A 13,266-nucleotide genomic window follows, 5' to 3' on the forward strand; every position below is an offset into this window, starting at 1 on the left:
GGATGCACATTCTTCAGGAGACTTTCTGACTGCTCTAACCGTGGATGATTTCTCCAAGACACGAGGACAAAGGCAAAGAAACCAATGCGAAAAGAAAACAAATAGCATTAAGTGTATTATGTGTAACTTCTCATGATGACCTTAATTTTGTTTATTGAAGACAAAGAGATGTGAGGTCGTCTTTAAAACTTGAAAATTTGTGAACCACTAGAGCTTGACAAGCCTGAACCAAGACTGCGTGAATAAAACAAGGACTCTGTCCTTTTTTTTTCGCGCAGTTCAGTCTGAACTGCCTGAGCGCGACTGCGATGCTGGCGACGCGGTGCTGCGATCCCGGCAATAACGGCGACGCCTAGCAGGCACTTGCCGCCTTGTAATATACCTAATATAACCAACGATTTCTGGCTGTTGTACTGGTTGTACGGTTGTACTGCGTCCGCTCGCCACTGAACGACTGAACTGAACTGCTTCGCACTAACGCAAAAGTTGCATCTGCGAGGAAGGAGCGCTAGAAGCTGTTGTGTACAGTCGAGCTTAGGTTACCAGAAGTTTGAAGGCTCTCTCGGAGCTCATCATGCGCGCACAAACACGCACGCACCCGTGCCCCCGTGCTACGTAGTTGTGTGTTATGTAGACGCTCATAGCAACGAGATTAGGCTGCCTATCGAGTATCGGTCGCCAGTGGAAAGTTAAACACAGTGCTAACGGTGAATTTCCAAAACCCAAAGACCACAACATCGTCTGGTAGATTGCCAGCCGTCATGCCAAAAAAGGTGGGTGGCTATAATTAGCCGAAAACGCCTGAACGCCCTAAACATTCGGTACTCGGGCGCTCGCTGCAGGTAGTGTTCTACCAAGGTTATGTTTATTCGAAATCTTGTTTTGGCCCACAGTTCTGACGTCCATGAGTTTTCTCGGCTGCGACAACAACAGCTTCGCTATGAGGGGACTGCACCAGATCCTGGTCGAAGTCAAACCTGAACTGAAGCCGCTACCCGGCGTCGCTCTGCTGGCCAAGTCGCACGGCCTCAAAGCACCGCCTACTGATCGCTATTCGTACGGGGTAGACTGCGACGAGGTCTACCCGGGCATATTCGTCGGTGACGAGTGAGTTTGTTTTCAATTTTGATAACGCGCGTCTGTGGCCGCTCGGCGCGGACTTTCGTGTCGCATTTTCTTGCTTTAATTTTGGCCCAGCAGCAACAGTTTGGCTCACCTTGCGGCTAACATTCGACATGCCACGGTCGGAATACGTGCTGGCGAAAGTCTCCAGTCAATTTAGCATTACAGTTCAACGTATAGCTGACATCCTTTACTTGTTGCTCGGTGGTTGATGAACACCTTTTCGTTGTGGACTCCAAACATCGTATTATCTCCCACAATTAGGATTACATCAATGAAAGCTATTTGTCTACTACTTAGGCTGCTTAGTGACAAGACCACATGTCGAACTAAAATAAACGAGATTTGAATGTATTTTCTCTTTTTATATTGCCCCATTTGTGTCCAGCGTTGCACAAATAGCTAATACTATGATTGCTTATTGTGAATACCTGTGGTATTTAAGCAAGTATTGATGTACAGAGGTACCTACCATTGTGTCCGGTCCTGTTAATTCATTAAATCCACATCTGTAGGAGCTATTGTTTTTTGTCCCTTGCACTGTTATAGCAGGCAGGAACGCAAGAGGGGCATGTCTCCATTGCACAACTGCTCTAGACAAACTAAAACTCGTTTGGAAGCGTGGCGTGCAGGCACTTGGGGTGGCTGGAGCAGCCGAATTGTTGCATTCAGCAGCATGCACCGCAGCAGCAATGGTGTTGTGAAACGGGCCGGCGGGATCAGTCTATTGCTTTATCAGGGGTAAAGACAACTGCTGAAGTGTTGTGTGCATGAACTTTGTAGAGCTGTTTTATGATCGATGGGACCAACTTGCAGGGGCGCTGCACGCAACAAGCATTACCTGCGTGGCCTTGGGGTGACCCATGTTCTCAATGCGGCAGAAGGCCCCCAGTTCGGTCAGGTGGACACCAACCAGGCATTTTATGACAGCCACGCCATTTCCTACTTGGGCCTGCGCCTTGTTGACATACCACGAGAAGATATAGCTGCACACTTTGATAAATGCGCAGACTTCATTGAGGACTGCCTTGAGCACAATGGTAAGTTTGCAATGTGCAATAATCAGTTTGGATACATTTTAAATCTGTGAAATAATTTTATGTAATATTGTTTTTACTGTGCTTGTGGCCATGCGATAATGCTGCTGTAGTGATGAGCTGACATTGTGTGATATCTTAGCCATAAACTAGACTCTCTTGTTGGCACTTGCTCTTTAAAGCTATAACTCTGTAGACATTTCTAGCCTCCTTGGTTGGTTTATCTCCATGCCAGGCCAGCTATAAGAGGGAAATGAAAGGCAGCTTCAAATATGAAAGAACAGTACTCGTGAGTCCATGGTTCTAATGTGTTATCCTGCTGGTGGATTCAGATTCCAAACACTGCAGTGGTTCAATGACTTCGGCATTCTGCTGCCAATTCCAGTATCAGCTGGCCATGGTGGCAGCATTTTATTCGAGCTAGAATGCAAAATGTCCATGTGTTGTACGATTTCAGCACATGTCAAAGAACTCCAGGTGGCATAAATTAATCTGGCGCCCTCCACTTCAGCATCCCTCATTGCCTGCGTTGTTTCAGGATGTTAAACCCCACTACCTACCACCTACCACAGATTTAAGATCTGCAGCCTTTGTTTCTACTTCGCATACAGTTTACTGACATGCATATTGCTTGCTATGGCATTATGCTGTAGTAGTTTACAGCAGAGGCTTATAGGTACTAGTGAATGAGGGCAGTAATTTGGTGTTGATACCCTAAATGTTCTTAAATTTGCATGTTTAATGGCGGGAGTAAACCATTTGTGACAACTGTGGTATGTTCGTAAACATCTAATGTGATGCCACAATGAGGAGCTTAGAATTGGAATTTGTGCTTGCACTACCAGAATATACACTTCATGCTGCATGCTTCACACTTCATGCTTCATGGTGCGTGCTCTGGGTTCACATAGCAGGGGAAACCACAGTGGAAACTGTGAAGGTCATTAGAATTGCAGACGGTCCTTTCTTTCTAAAAACGCAAAAGCAAGCACATTGCACACACACATCACAGCTGTCACTTAGGGTCGCAATTTATTTGTACATTATTTTCTTTGCAGTTTCTGCATATGCTCACAAGTTTTATCTGTTGTATTTTCTGTGCTGTACAGTATTCTAATTTTTCTTTTGCTTATAATTAGGACTATATTAATAAATTTTCTTATTTTTCTGGCATCACGCACCTGCTAAAAACTATAGCAGATGGTTCAGATTTACTTTTCGCCCACTACAGGTGTTTTCAAGCACCCATGGCTATTTCCATCTCTCAATTTTATCTAGAGAATATGTGTTCTTCGTGTCACCTCATCCATTCATATGAGTGTGACCATGCCTTGCTCAGATAATATTCTTGGCTGTGCTCCTTCTTGACGGTGATTCCTTGTTAGCCGTGACTGCTATAGTGTGTGTTATTGCTTACCAGTCACTTTTAAAATGTTTCATTTGAGGCCTTTGCTACCTTATTTCTGCTGAAGCTTTCTCATGGAATGTGAGCCAGGAATAAAAGCACTGCCAAACCATGTTGTTCAACAGGGAAGGTGCTGGTGAACTGCCGCATGGGGATGTCACGGTCTGCAACCATAGCCATTGCATACTTGATGATCAAGAAAGGAATGACTGTTGATGATGGCCTGCGCACTCTTCGTATGAACCGGGCAGTACGGCCCAACAATGGCTTCCTCTTGCAGTTGGTCCAGCTGGATGCCAAGCTGCGTAGCTAAAATCCTTCCGGGACTGCATCACTGTCTCATGCTCAGCAGGTACATTGTGCAGGCAGTGTTTTGGAAAGGATGTCAAAATTGCTTGATGACAACCATTGGTTCCTCCTCTTTGTGTGTCCTGTTTGGCTTTTCTGTGATGCTCCATTCAATGGTTGCTCCTATGGCTGCCTTTTCTGTTCATGTTCTCCTATTTATTCAGTGGCAGCACAAATTGTTGTCTTGCATGTATTTACGGGTTCCAGATATGTAAATGTGTACTAGATTTTATCACAGTGTTACAAGGAGTAGAATTTTACAGGTGTGGTGATGATGAACAGAAGTTGTGGCTGTCAGTTTAGATAGGCATTGATGTCAGTTGACGTCTCAATAAGCATTGTAGTTAACTCTCCTGCATTAAGTATGGTTCTCTTATAAGGAGCATCTGGCACCTAAATATAATTGCCGACAGTCTGGTACAACTCAAGGGAAAATCGGCAGGTGGGGCCTCTCAAAGAGGCCCTTCAGCCAGCGGCTAACCCCCTTCCATCTGCCACACCATGTGTCGTCCTGCTAGGAGCTCCAGGGGGATTATCCACATTGTCACAAGACTCTGTCGACGCCATTAGCTGTGCCATTTGTCTCTGATGGGCAAAAGCAGCTTTTTTCTCTAATTGTATCCGACTGTACCCTAAATACCCTAAAGACCCTCTGGGGAGGGTATTACATAGGGGGGACACATGAAGCACTTTGATAACACTTAGTTGAGTAACAGAAAGAAGAAACAAAATACAAACACAACTTTAGAAGTACTGTATAACTCCAGTTCCTTAGTCTTTTAACTTGCATGTGACGAAAACCTTGGTTGACATTTTATCCTAAGTGGTCAATGTATAGCAGTCTGTTTGCAGCTGGAATAAGGTTCCTAATTGGGACACTTGCTACATGATTCTCAGAAGATGGAAAATAGTACTGGGGCAGAAAGAGTATCATTCTGTCCCTACGCTGCTTTTCACTTTCTTAGGTTCAGCTGATGTTTTTGTTTGACTGCATGTCTTGGCCTTATCATTGCATGCCAAGCTTACCATGCAGACAATCTTTACTGGGGACCCTGATTCCATGGTACTTTGTGTACATTTAGCTTCTGAAGTTGCAGGGATGGAAATATTACGCACAAAATTGCAACTTTTTACTCTGGCAGGGTTGGCAGAAGCACGTGAAGACAAGGACAAGACAATCACAAGATCGAGCACTAACTCTCAGGAAAATATAGTTCTGAAATTACAGGTGTATGTAGAAATCCCTGGAAAACTGAACTGAGAGCAGCAAAGCAGCAGTCATAAGTGGGAAGAAAACCACCACTGAGCAGAAGTCCCAACAGGAAAAAAGCAACACAGCTCAGTCATTTCACTGATGCCTCAGTGAAAATACTAAAAGCTCGAATTTTGTATCAGTCAACGCTGCTGAATGTTGACTGATACAAATTTCCTGGCACATACACATGCGGAAGGCCTCCATCGATTGAGAGTTTGCACTTATCCTTGTGATGTGTCTCGTTGTCTCCACACGCTTTACCTACCATGCACATTGACCAACTCACCCAACTTTCGTATAGATTTCTCAAGTTTGTTTTGCTTTGCACCTAATATTTGGATCAGATTTAATAATGTGGTGTAGTCCGATTTCATATTTTTAGAGTTCAGATGTTTAGGAAATTGAGTATAACATGTTGCACTTGTTTGCTTTTATGTATTTCAACCTGAAATTTAGCAAAAGATGATTGTTATTCTTTTCTTGGTGAGATACTAATTGGCTCAAGCCTTTGCTGCTTTCAGCTTTCAATTAATTTTTTTTGGCAATAATTCTGGTCTTTGCTTGGTGTTGTATTGCTATAGGTGCCATTCATACATTTTAAGAGCTTATTGGTGTTGAAGACCCTCCATTATAGTGAACCTTAGTGTTAATTCATTTTATCATCTTACATTTGGTAACATAATGCACACTCATGTTGACTGTGTCCCAGGACTGCCATTTCTGGCAGTGCACCAGCAAATCCTCTCATACTAGCAAAAAGATACAGATAGGTGTAGCTTGTTATTGTCGAACATTTTTGTTTTTTGTCGCTGCTTGTAGGGAGTTATAGCTGTTGTAACATCTTTAGTTTTTGGTAATGAATAGTAAATATAGAAATTAATGAAAATGTAAATTGATTATATGCAATTATTATTTCTGCACTCAAATTACGGGAGCTTATTTACTTAGCAATGCTTGTCTTGGTGTGTACAGTTTCCCACTGGTGATCGTGGTCTGCAGTAGCCCTTGAAAGCACTTTCAGGCATATGCTATTCTGTTACATTACATATTGGAGGGGAAAAAAAAAGGTAATGTAACCTATTCTAATAGCATTTCATTATCTGCTTTAAATATAGTGCTTGTAGCAGTGCTTGCATGGTCTTTCTCCCAGCAGTTAAGCTTAAATACTGGGTTCTGCATTGAGATTGATGGGGGCTGTTGCCTGAAGCTGGGCATACAATCACAGGCTATGTGCTCAGCACGCTATTTTGCCCCGAAGGAATTGAGGTGCACAAGTGAGCACATTCGCTTGCTTTTGCAAATGGCAAATTTGCATCTGTAGTTCACTGGCTTTGGCTAGGTGCCTTGTAAGCCACATTCATGGTTTGCTCATTCTGTGGCACAGATTTTGCACTGTATATTGTGGGCTTATAGGTTATGGCCTGTTGGCATTATTCATCTGCCTTGTGTTGTTCATCTGCCAGAAGTCAACCATACCTTTTTATGTTTGACAGAGTTACCAACAACATAGAGAAAACTGTACCATATTATCCTGTAATTCCCAACACCATGAAAGGATTTTCAATACAATACTGGGAGCTTTATTATGAAATTCTCTTGGTGAAACAGAGTGAAAAACATGGATGGAGAAAGTAACAGCATCATCTCCATGGGTGTTTATTGCACTCTTTTACCAAGTTGTTGTCATACCTTGTTAAGCTTGCTGGGGAAGGAACATTGGGAGGTGCACTTTAATGTCTCCTCTCCTATTTAAGAGATTTAATCTGATTAGGTGGTAAGTGCAAGGCCACAAAGATGCACTAGGTGCCACTGGCATCTATAATGGTGCACTTCATAATTGTGCAATGGCCATAATTCCTGTTACCTGTTCTGGCACTATGGTCATTTATATACAATACAGATGTAACTAAGCTGTTATTAGGCATTGATATTTTGCCACTTTAATAAATGAGAGCTAAGAAGTGAGTTCTTTTTTCAAGGTGTTGGCTTAGTGATACACTGTGATCATTTCAGCCTTTGTGCTGAGTAGGTGGCTTGCACTCTTATCTGTGAAAAGCACATTTGTTGAATCTTGTGCTTGGTGCAGTTGTTTTATTTCTATGGACAACTCCACTGAAGGAGCCCAGCACTGCTTAGCAGAGCGTTCCATATATTTTTGTTGGAGTGTTTCTGGGAAAATTGTTATGGCCCAATATGTTTGAAGGGCACCTCTTATTTTCTTCGTTGGTTTGAAAAGTTGCATTTGTTTTAAAGCAGTTTGAGATATCATGCAGGGTGATATTTATTTTGCATGTCCAATTGTTAAAGGTATAATGAGCTGGTGAGATGCGATCAATGCCGGCAAATGTAGCCATGGATCTCAGATATGTTTTTAGAAGTGCTGTGTCTACTGCTGCGTGTATTGTGTTGCATATATCTTAACGTATTGATCAACATAGTGAGTCCTGTGGATGCAAGAACATTGCTGCCCATTTATTAGAATAGGTTCTATTCATTTGAAAGAAAATTTGTTGCAGTTGCAATCTCAAAAGTTGAGACATTTTGGCAATACCTCAGGTTGACCTGTTGGAGCAAGATTACTCTTATTGTAGTGTCACCTTCCTTGCTCATCTTTTTCTGGGCATAACAGACTGTTTGCTTCTTATAGTTTGAGTAAAAAAAAAATTGAAAAAAAAAAAAAATCTTTTTGCCGGCTTTCTGATCCTGCAAGGTATGACTTCATAGATGTATTGGTCTTAACTTGAAGAGTGAACACAAGCTGTTGCAAAGTGAGAGCTGGGTGGATGTCATGGCACAACTTGAACTCAGTCATTGTAGTGCAGCTGAAGCAGTGTTGGGTCATAAATTACTTCACAAAATGCTTAATGAACTGTACACCTTGTCATTATTTGTTTTTGTTAGAAATGGTTAATGCAAACTCTGCATCTCAGTTTTACTTAGCCTGAAAGTGCCTGATGCTGAAAGAGTTACCTTTACAGCAACAAATACTTGGGGTGACATTCAGAGCCCAACATGTAGAATATTAGATGTATAATTCAGTTAAAAAACATTTGAGACTTGTGGAGTGACTGATGTAGTGCAGACCACAGAAAGGCGCTGTTATACATAAGCAACCCCCCCCCCCCCCCCTTTTTTTTTTTTAGGTCAGTGTGGTGGCCAACACCCTCTTGCGAGGTAATGGCCAAAAAGCTGCAAAATTGCATGGAACCCTTGACAGTCATAACATCTGGCCATGTATTTACACAGTGACTGTAGTATTGATACCACTGTTTTGGCTTAGAGTTATGAATGTTGTGGGTGTGTGTTTTGCACAAAGCTGCACAAATGATGTGGAGCATTTTAAGGATCCATTATCTTTGTATGGGGTTTTGTTGTTAAAGCGTAGGCATGCTTCTAAGAGCATAAAATTTGACATGCTTAAATGTTTTTCTAGCTAGACAGCACAGATATTCAGTTGAGAATAGAGTTTAATAGCTGATGGTATTTAAGCTGTAGCACAAAGTGTTAGTATATATGGAAACTAGCTTACGCGTAGAATAACTGTCATATAAGTTTGGTGTGACCGTCTGAAAGGTGAAGCTTTTACGGTGTTTTCTAACCTTTGGCATTTTGTGATGCTGCTGAAAGTTGCGATTATATGAAAGTAGGTGGGAATTATGGCATGTTAATGGTCTCATGTTTTGCACTTGAAGCATTATGGCATATCTCCTTGATAGCCACTTTATTTTTCAGACAGTGAATTATTTATAAGAATGTTTATGGGAAGTCTGATGTTAAAGCAGTGTTTAATGAACACCCCAGAATTTTGTTTGGTGGCTAATTCAGACAACTTTTACCTATATGGCATATGAATATTGCAAGTTTGGATCACTTTTACCTCTGGCCATCTTTTAACTTCATCTTTTAACATATTCTTTTGCACTTTGCTATGCTATGAGAAACGCCTTCCCTACAGGCATTAGGGTACTGCCGTTATGGACAGTGCACAGAATTAAGTGAGCACCAAATATATCATAACCTATGTTTTATTAATGTTCTTTTATAATGTGCTTGCTGGTTCCCTTAAACTGTTCATGTGGTGTCTAGTCATTTAATTCCAACACACTGAGAATAGTGGTTGCAGCAACCTGTGCTTCATGGCTGCTAAAGCTTGGAATATTATAGCAGATGTGTATGCGGCCGTGTTGTTGCTGTGTTGAAATCTTGCTTTGTACGGAAACAGTTGCCAATGCATACTTCACTACAAAACTGGTGAATCAAGCAATAGAGGAAGAGCTATACATTTAAACCTCAATGTATGCTGCTTGACTTGTGTCACACAAGTGAAATTTGCAAAGCTTATATTGCACTGATACATAGTTGTTGCTGTGCTAAAATCTTGCTTTGTACGGAAACAGTTACCAATGCATACTTTGCTACAAAACTGGTGAATCAAGCAATAGAGGAAGAGCTATACATTTAAACCTCAATGTATGCTTTTTGACTTGTGTCACATAAGTGAAATTTGCAAAGCTAATATTGCACTGATCAGTTTTTCAGCTGAACATTTTCCTTATGAGTGATGTCAGATAGCTTCTATGGTTTTTATGGCACTTGTTCGAATCAGTGCCTCCTCTACTTTTACAATCGCATCACCCACTTCACAATGTGAGCCGTCTATGCACTTCACTTCTTAGTTGTCATGGTATGGTGCTATCCATATGGCAGGACTGTTTGCATATGGGTGCACAGTGCTGACACTCTAGTGATCGGGCTGTCCCACTCCTGTATCATGCGTCAGTCAGATTCTTGCTTCTTACCTTGTATTGTGTAGGCCCTACCGTGGTGGCACTATGGTTAGGGTGCGGGTCTGCTGTTCCCAAGGATGCAGGATTGAATCCAGGCCGCAATGGCTGCTTTTCCATGGAGGCAAAAATCTAGGCACCCGTGTGGTATGCGATGCCAGTGCACGCTAAAGAACCCCAAGTGATCAAAAATTTCCGGAGCCCTCACTATGGTGTCTCGTAGCTGGAGTCGCATGGGGACATTAAACCTATAAACCAAACCAAATCTTGTTGCTTCTCTTGCTTCATCCATGGCATGGCAGTTCTAGTGCAAAAGCACTCTGTGCTCTCACCACTACCGATCAAGAATCTTGCCCGATCTTGTTTGAATTTGGATTCAGTAGCCGAGCATTTCAACCACTGACCGACCGCAGCGGGTGCTTTTCCTTTGATGTGGTGACCCCTAGATGGCACCACAGGTAGGGTTAAACTCGCGGACTTTGCGATCAAGTGCGCTGTTACAGAGGCCATGGTTAAGCCTCTGCTGTTTGATGCCGCAGCTCCCAGATGGCACCACGTGTGTAGCACTTCACACAATATCAGAATTCTAGTCACAATTTTATGCAATTTGCATTTGGTGAAAACAGTTGTAAAGTTATGAGACGTCATGGCAGCCTATATAACCTGCAGCTGAAAAAAAAAAGCTTGTTTTTTCACTACAATCCATTTAACAGATAACCCCTGCCAGAATTTTTCAAATGCCAATTAGCTTGAGCTGCAGCCTTGCTTGCCGTTTGCAGAGGTGGGCTGAGGCGTTCGGTGGCTGCATCTGAAGACGTGCTGAAGCAGACTTGATTTCAGTTTTATCTGCCTGCCTTTCTTCAAGCACTTTCTTTTTTTCAGTTTTGTATCATTTTATGAGCACCTGGTTGTAGTTAGCAAAGAAAGCACTGTGCGTGCGGGGCACAGACGATGAAAAGGCAAAGATGCACATGAATGCACATGCATGTAATAGTCTTGCTCGCGCAGTTCCATTTTTGGTGCGTTTTTTGCCGCCTCTGTGTTCTGCTTGCCCGTATTTTTTTTTTTTTTTTTTGTATCTATGCCGTGAACGGTGCGCTCCATGACATGTCAATGCCCGACAGGCAGCCTGATGGCCACAAAGGATACAGAGTACTGCCTTACGAAAAGAGAATGTTACAGTAAATGACTTCGCTTTTCATTGTAAGGCGCTACTCAGATGGTACTCTCCTCCACCTAAGTGTAGTATGTTCCGACTTTAGCTGACAAGGAGGAGTAGGAAAGGAGGATAGGTGAGGGCCTTGGACAGTCAGATTGGCTGTACTCTGCAGACATTGTAAAAATAGAGGAGGTGCTGTTCGAACAATAATGAAGGAAGGTCTGAGCAGTAGCAACTCTAAATGACGAGTGTTGAAGGATGTTGAAGACCACTCCAGTCGCTTTTCTCGGCAAAGGTTTATTCTCTGGCTTTTTCTGGCTATGTTTATCATATCCATCACCGAGGAAATTGGACCTAAAAACCTTTGTACCAGTAGTTGATTCAGATTCTTGATGTCCTTACTTAATAGGACGAGTTGCCACTGTTGTTTTTAAGTGTATGGCTGTGTTGTGTAATCTTGAACCCACGCCCAAAAGTCAGTGGCGACAGACATTTTACTTAGTTGGTGATGGTGGCACCTGTCTCTGTTTATGGTGAGAGTGGTCGATTTGTCATTTGAGCATGGTACCCTATTGTTACAGGCAAACTGCAGTGTAATGTGCTTGCATCCTTTAATCTGGCTTGCACCTGTCTACTCCACAACTATGTGAAGCAGTGGATTGAAGTTTTCCTTTTATTGCTTTGGATTCAAAACTCTCATTGTGGTTTTCATATAAAGTGGTTCTGTGCTAGTTTTAATGCTTTGAATTTATTGGAAAAAGTCTCAAAAAGCAGTGAAAGTAAATTGGCAATAGCTGCATGTCTAGGAGCTTAAAAAGCTTACGCGAGTTCTTTCAAGCCAGTCCCTCTGGTACATAACTTGAACTGTGTTTCTTCACCTAATGGAAACACTGGCACTCGATAAGAAAACCGCCATTTTGTGTTGTAATGACAGCTACCAGTGTCACGATTCTGGTGTATTATTGCTGAATGGGTGTTGCTGCTAAAGTATGTTTTCAGCAGTGGCTAGTCATGTAGCACTTAAAGAAAATCTGTGTGGTTGAGTGCAAATGCACCTTGCAAAGCTATTCGTGTACTGGGTTGGCCACTCTTGAGAGTGAACATGCAAGGAAGTGGGCGCATTCTTTGAAGTGCACATCATTGCAGTGTAGCGCAAGTACAGACAGCTTTGCATGAGCTGCCGCTTTGTTTCAAGGCTCAGTCGGGTCAGACGCACTGGAGCTCTGAAGAGAATGACCACATCCTTGCATGTTCACCCTAAATGTGGATGACTGTGTACACTACACATACTCTATTTCGTACAAAAGGTAGTGCAGTAATACCTGTTGCACATTTGCTGCCTATTACTCTAAACAACGCTTGGAAAGCATGTCTGGCATTTCCATGTCACAAAGTACAAATGCATGCTTATTTCATAGTCTTGCATCAAAAAGATGCAACAAAGTACATTAGCACTTATTGCTGCGTTATATACAAGTCCACAGTGCACCACCAGTGCATAACTGTGCTGCAGCTGTGTATGTGAGCTCCCCTTGCAACTGTGATGTCGTGCATACTATTAGGCTAAAAGATGTCTCGCAATAGTTGTGGTGGTCAGTTGTTGCCTGGTTTGTGTGCATATGTGTAGCTGTAACTGCACTTCCCAGGCACTGTGTCAGTCTCCCTACCTTGGAAATCGGTTATGCTTGTTCGTTTGTGGCACATGGTCCGCTATCGGATAAATGTGGAGGTACAAAGCCACTTACATATGTGCATGCAGTATGCACTGCCCAAAGGAATGTTTGCAAAGGTGTATTTAAGAGGAAATAAACTTGCTGAACTGTTTGAATAGAATACTGTTGTTTCTTTATTTTACAGGTACTGCCAGCCTTGTTATCAGGCCTTTGGCAGGAGTGGGCAGTTCAGGTGAACAAAAGCAAGAACAGTAAATGTCTGTAGTATGCACTGTTAAATCTGGGAGTAGACTGCATGCAGTTTTCATAGCTTTGTTCCCTCGTGAGAACAAGATGTGGTTTTGGCTACTGGTACAAATTGAATGCAACTATTATCACTTAAAGTTTGGAACTAGTCAAAACTCGGTTTAACGAAACCTGATCTAACGAAAATCCCGATTTAACGAAGATATTCCGATTTCCCCTCAGACGCTCATATGGTCC

General features: G+C 42.4%; 1 protein-coding gene across 1 annotated transcript; it reads left to right on the forward strand.

The window, feature by feature from the left end:
* The first annotated feature begins 336 nt into the window (after nt 1-336).
* On the forward strand, nt 337-12,943 carry LOC146205114 (dual specificity protein phosphatase 3-like). Its single transcript, XM_084589810.1, has 5 exons — nt 337-773; nt 894-1,107; nt 1,939-2,162; nt 3,690-3,916; nt 8,311-12,943. The coding sequence occupies exons 2-4, from the start codon at nt 905-907 to the stop codon at nt 3,875-3,877; spliced, it is 615 nt and encodes a 204-aa protein (XP_084445936.1). The 5' UTR covers nt 337-773; nt 894-904; the 3' UTR covers nt 3,878-3,916; nt 8,311-12,943.
* The last annotated feature ends 323 nt before the right edge of the window (nt 12,944-13,266 follow it).

Source organism: Amblyomma maculatum, chromosome 1, assembly GCF_055883805.1.
Source record: "Amblyomma maculatum isolate TAMU_Amacu chromosome 1, ASM5588380v1, whole genome shotgun sequence".
NCBI classification, from domain to species: Eukaryota; Metazoa; Arthropoda; class Arachnida; order Ixodida; family Ixodidae; genus Amblyomma; species Amblyomma maculatum.

What these genes read in the sequence shown, in the direction of transcription:
- LOC146205114 (XM_084589810.1), top strand. Translation starts at nt 905, where the DNA reads ATGAGTTTTCTCGGCTGCGACAACAACAGCTTCGCTATGAGGGGACTG. An exon ending in GGCATATTCGTCGGTGACGA is followed by an intron (nt 1,108 to 1,938) that starts GTGAGTTTGTTT and finishes ACCAACTTGCAG; the next exon opens with GGGCGCTGCACGCAACAAGC. An exon ending in GGACTGCCTTGAGCACAATG is followed by an intron (nt 2,163 to 3,689) that starts GTAAGTTTGCAA and finishes GTTGTTCAACAG; the next exon opens with GGAAGGTGCTGGTGAACTGC.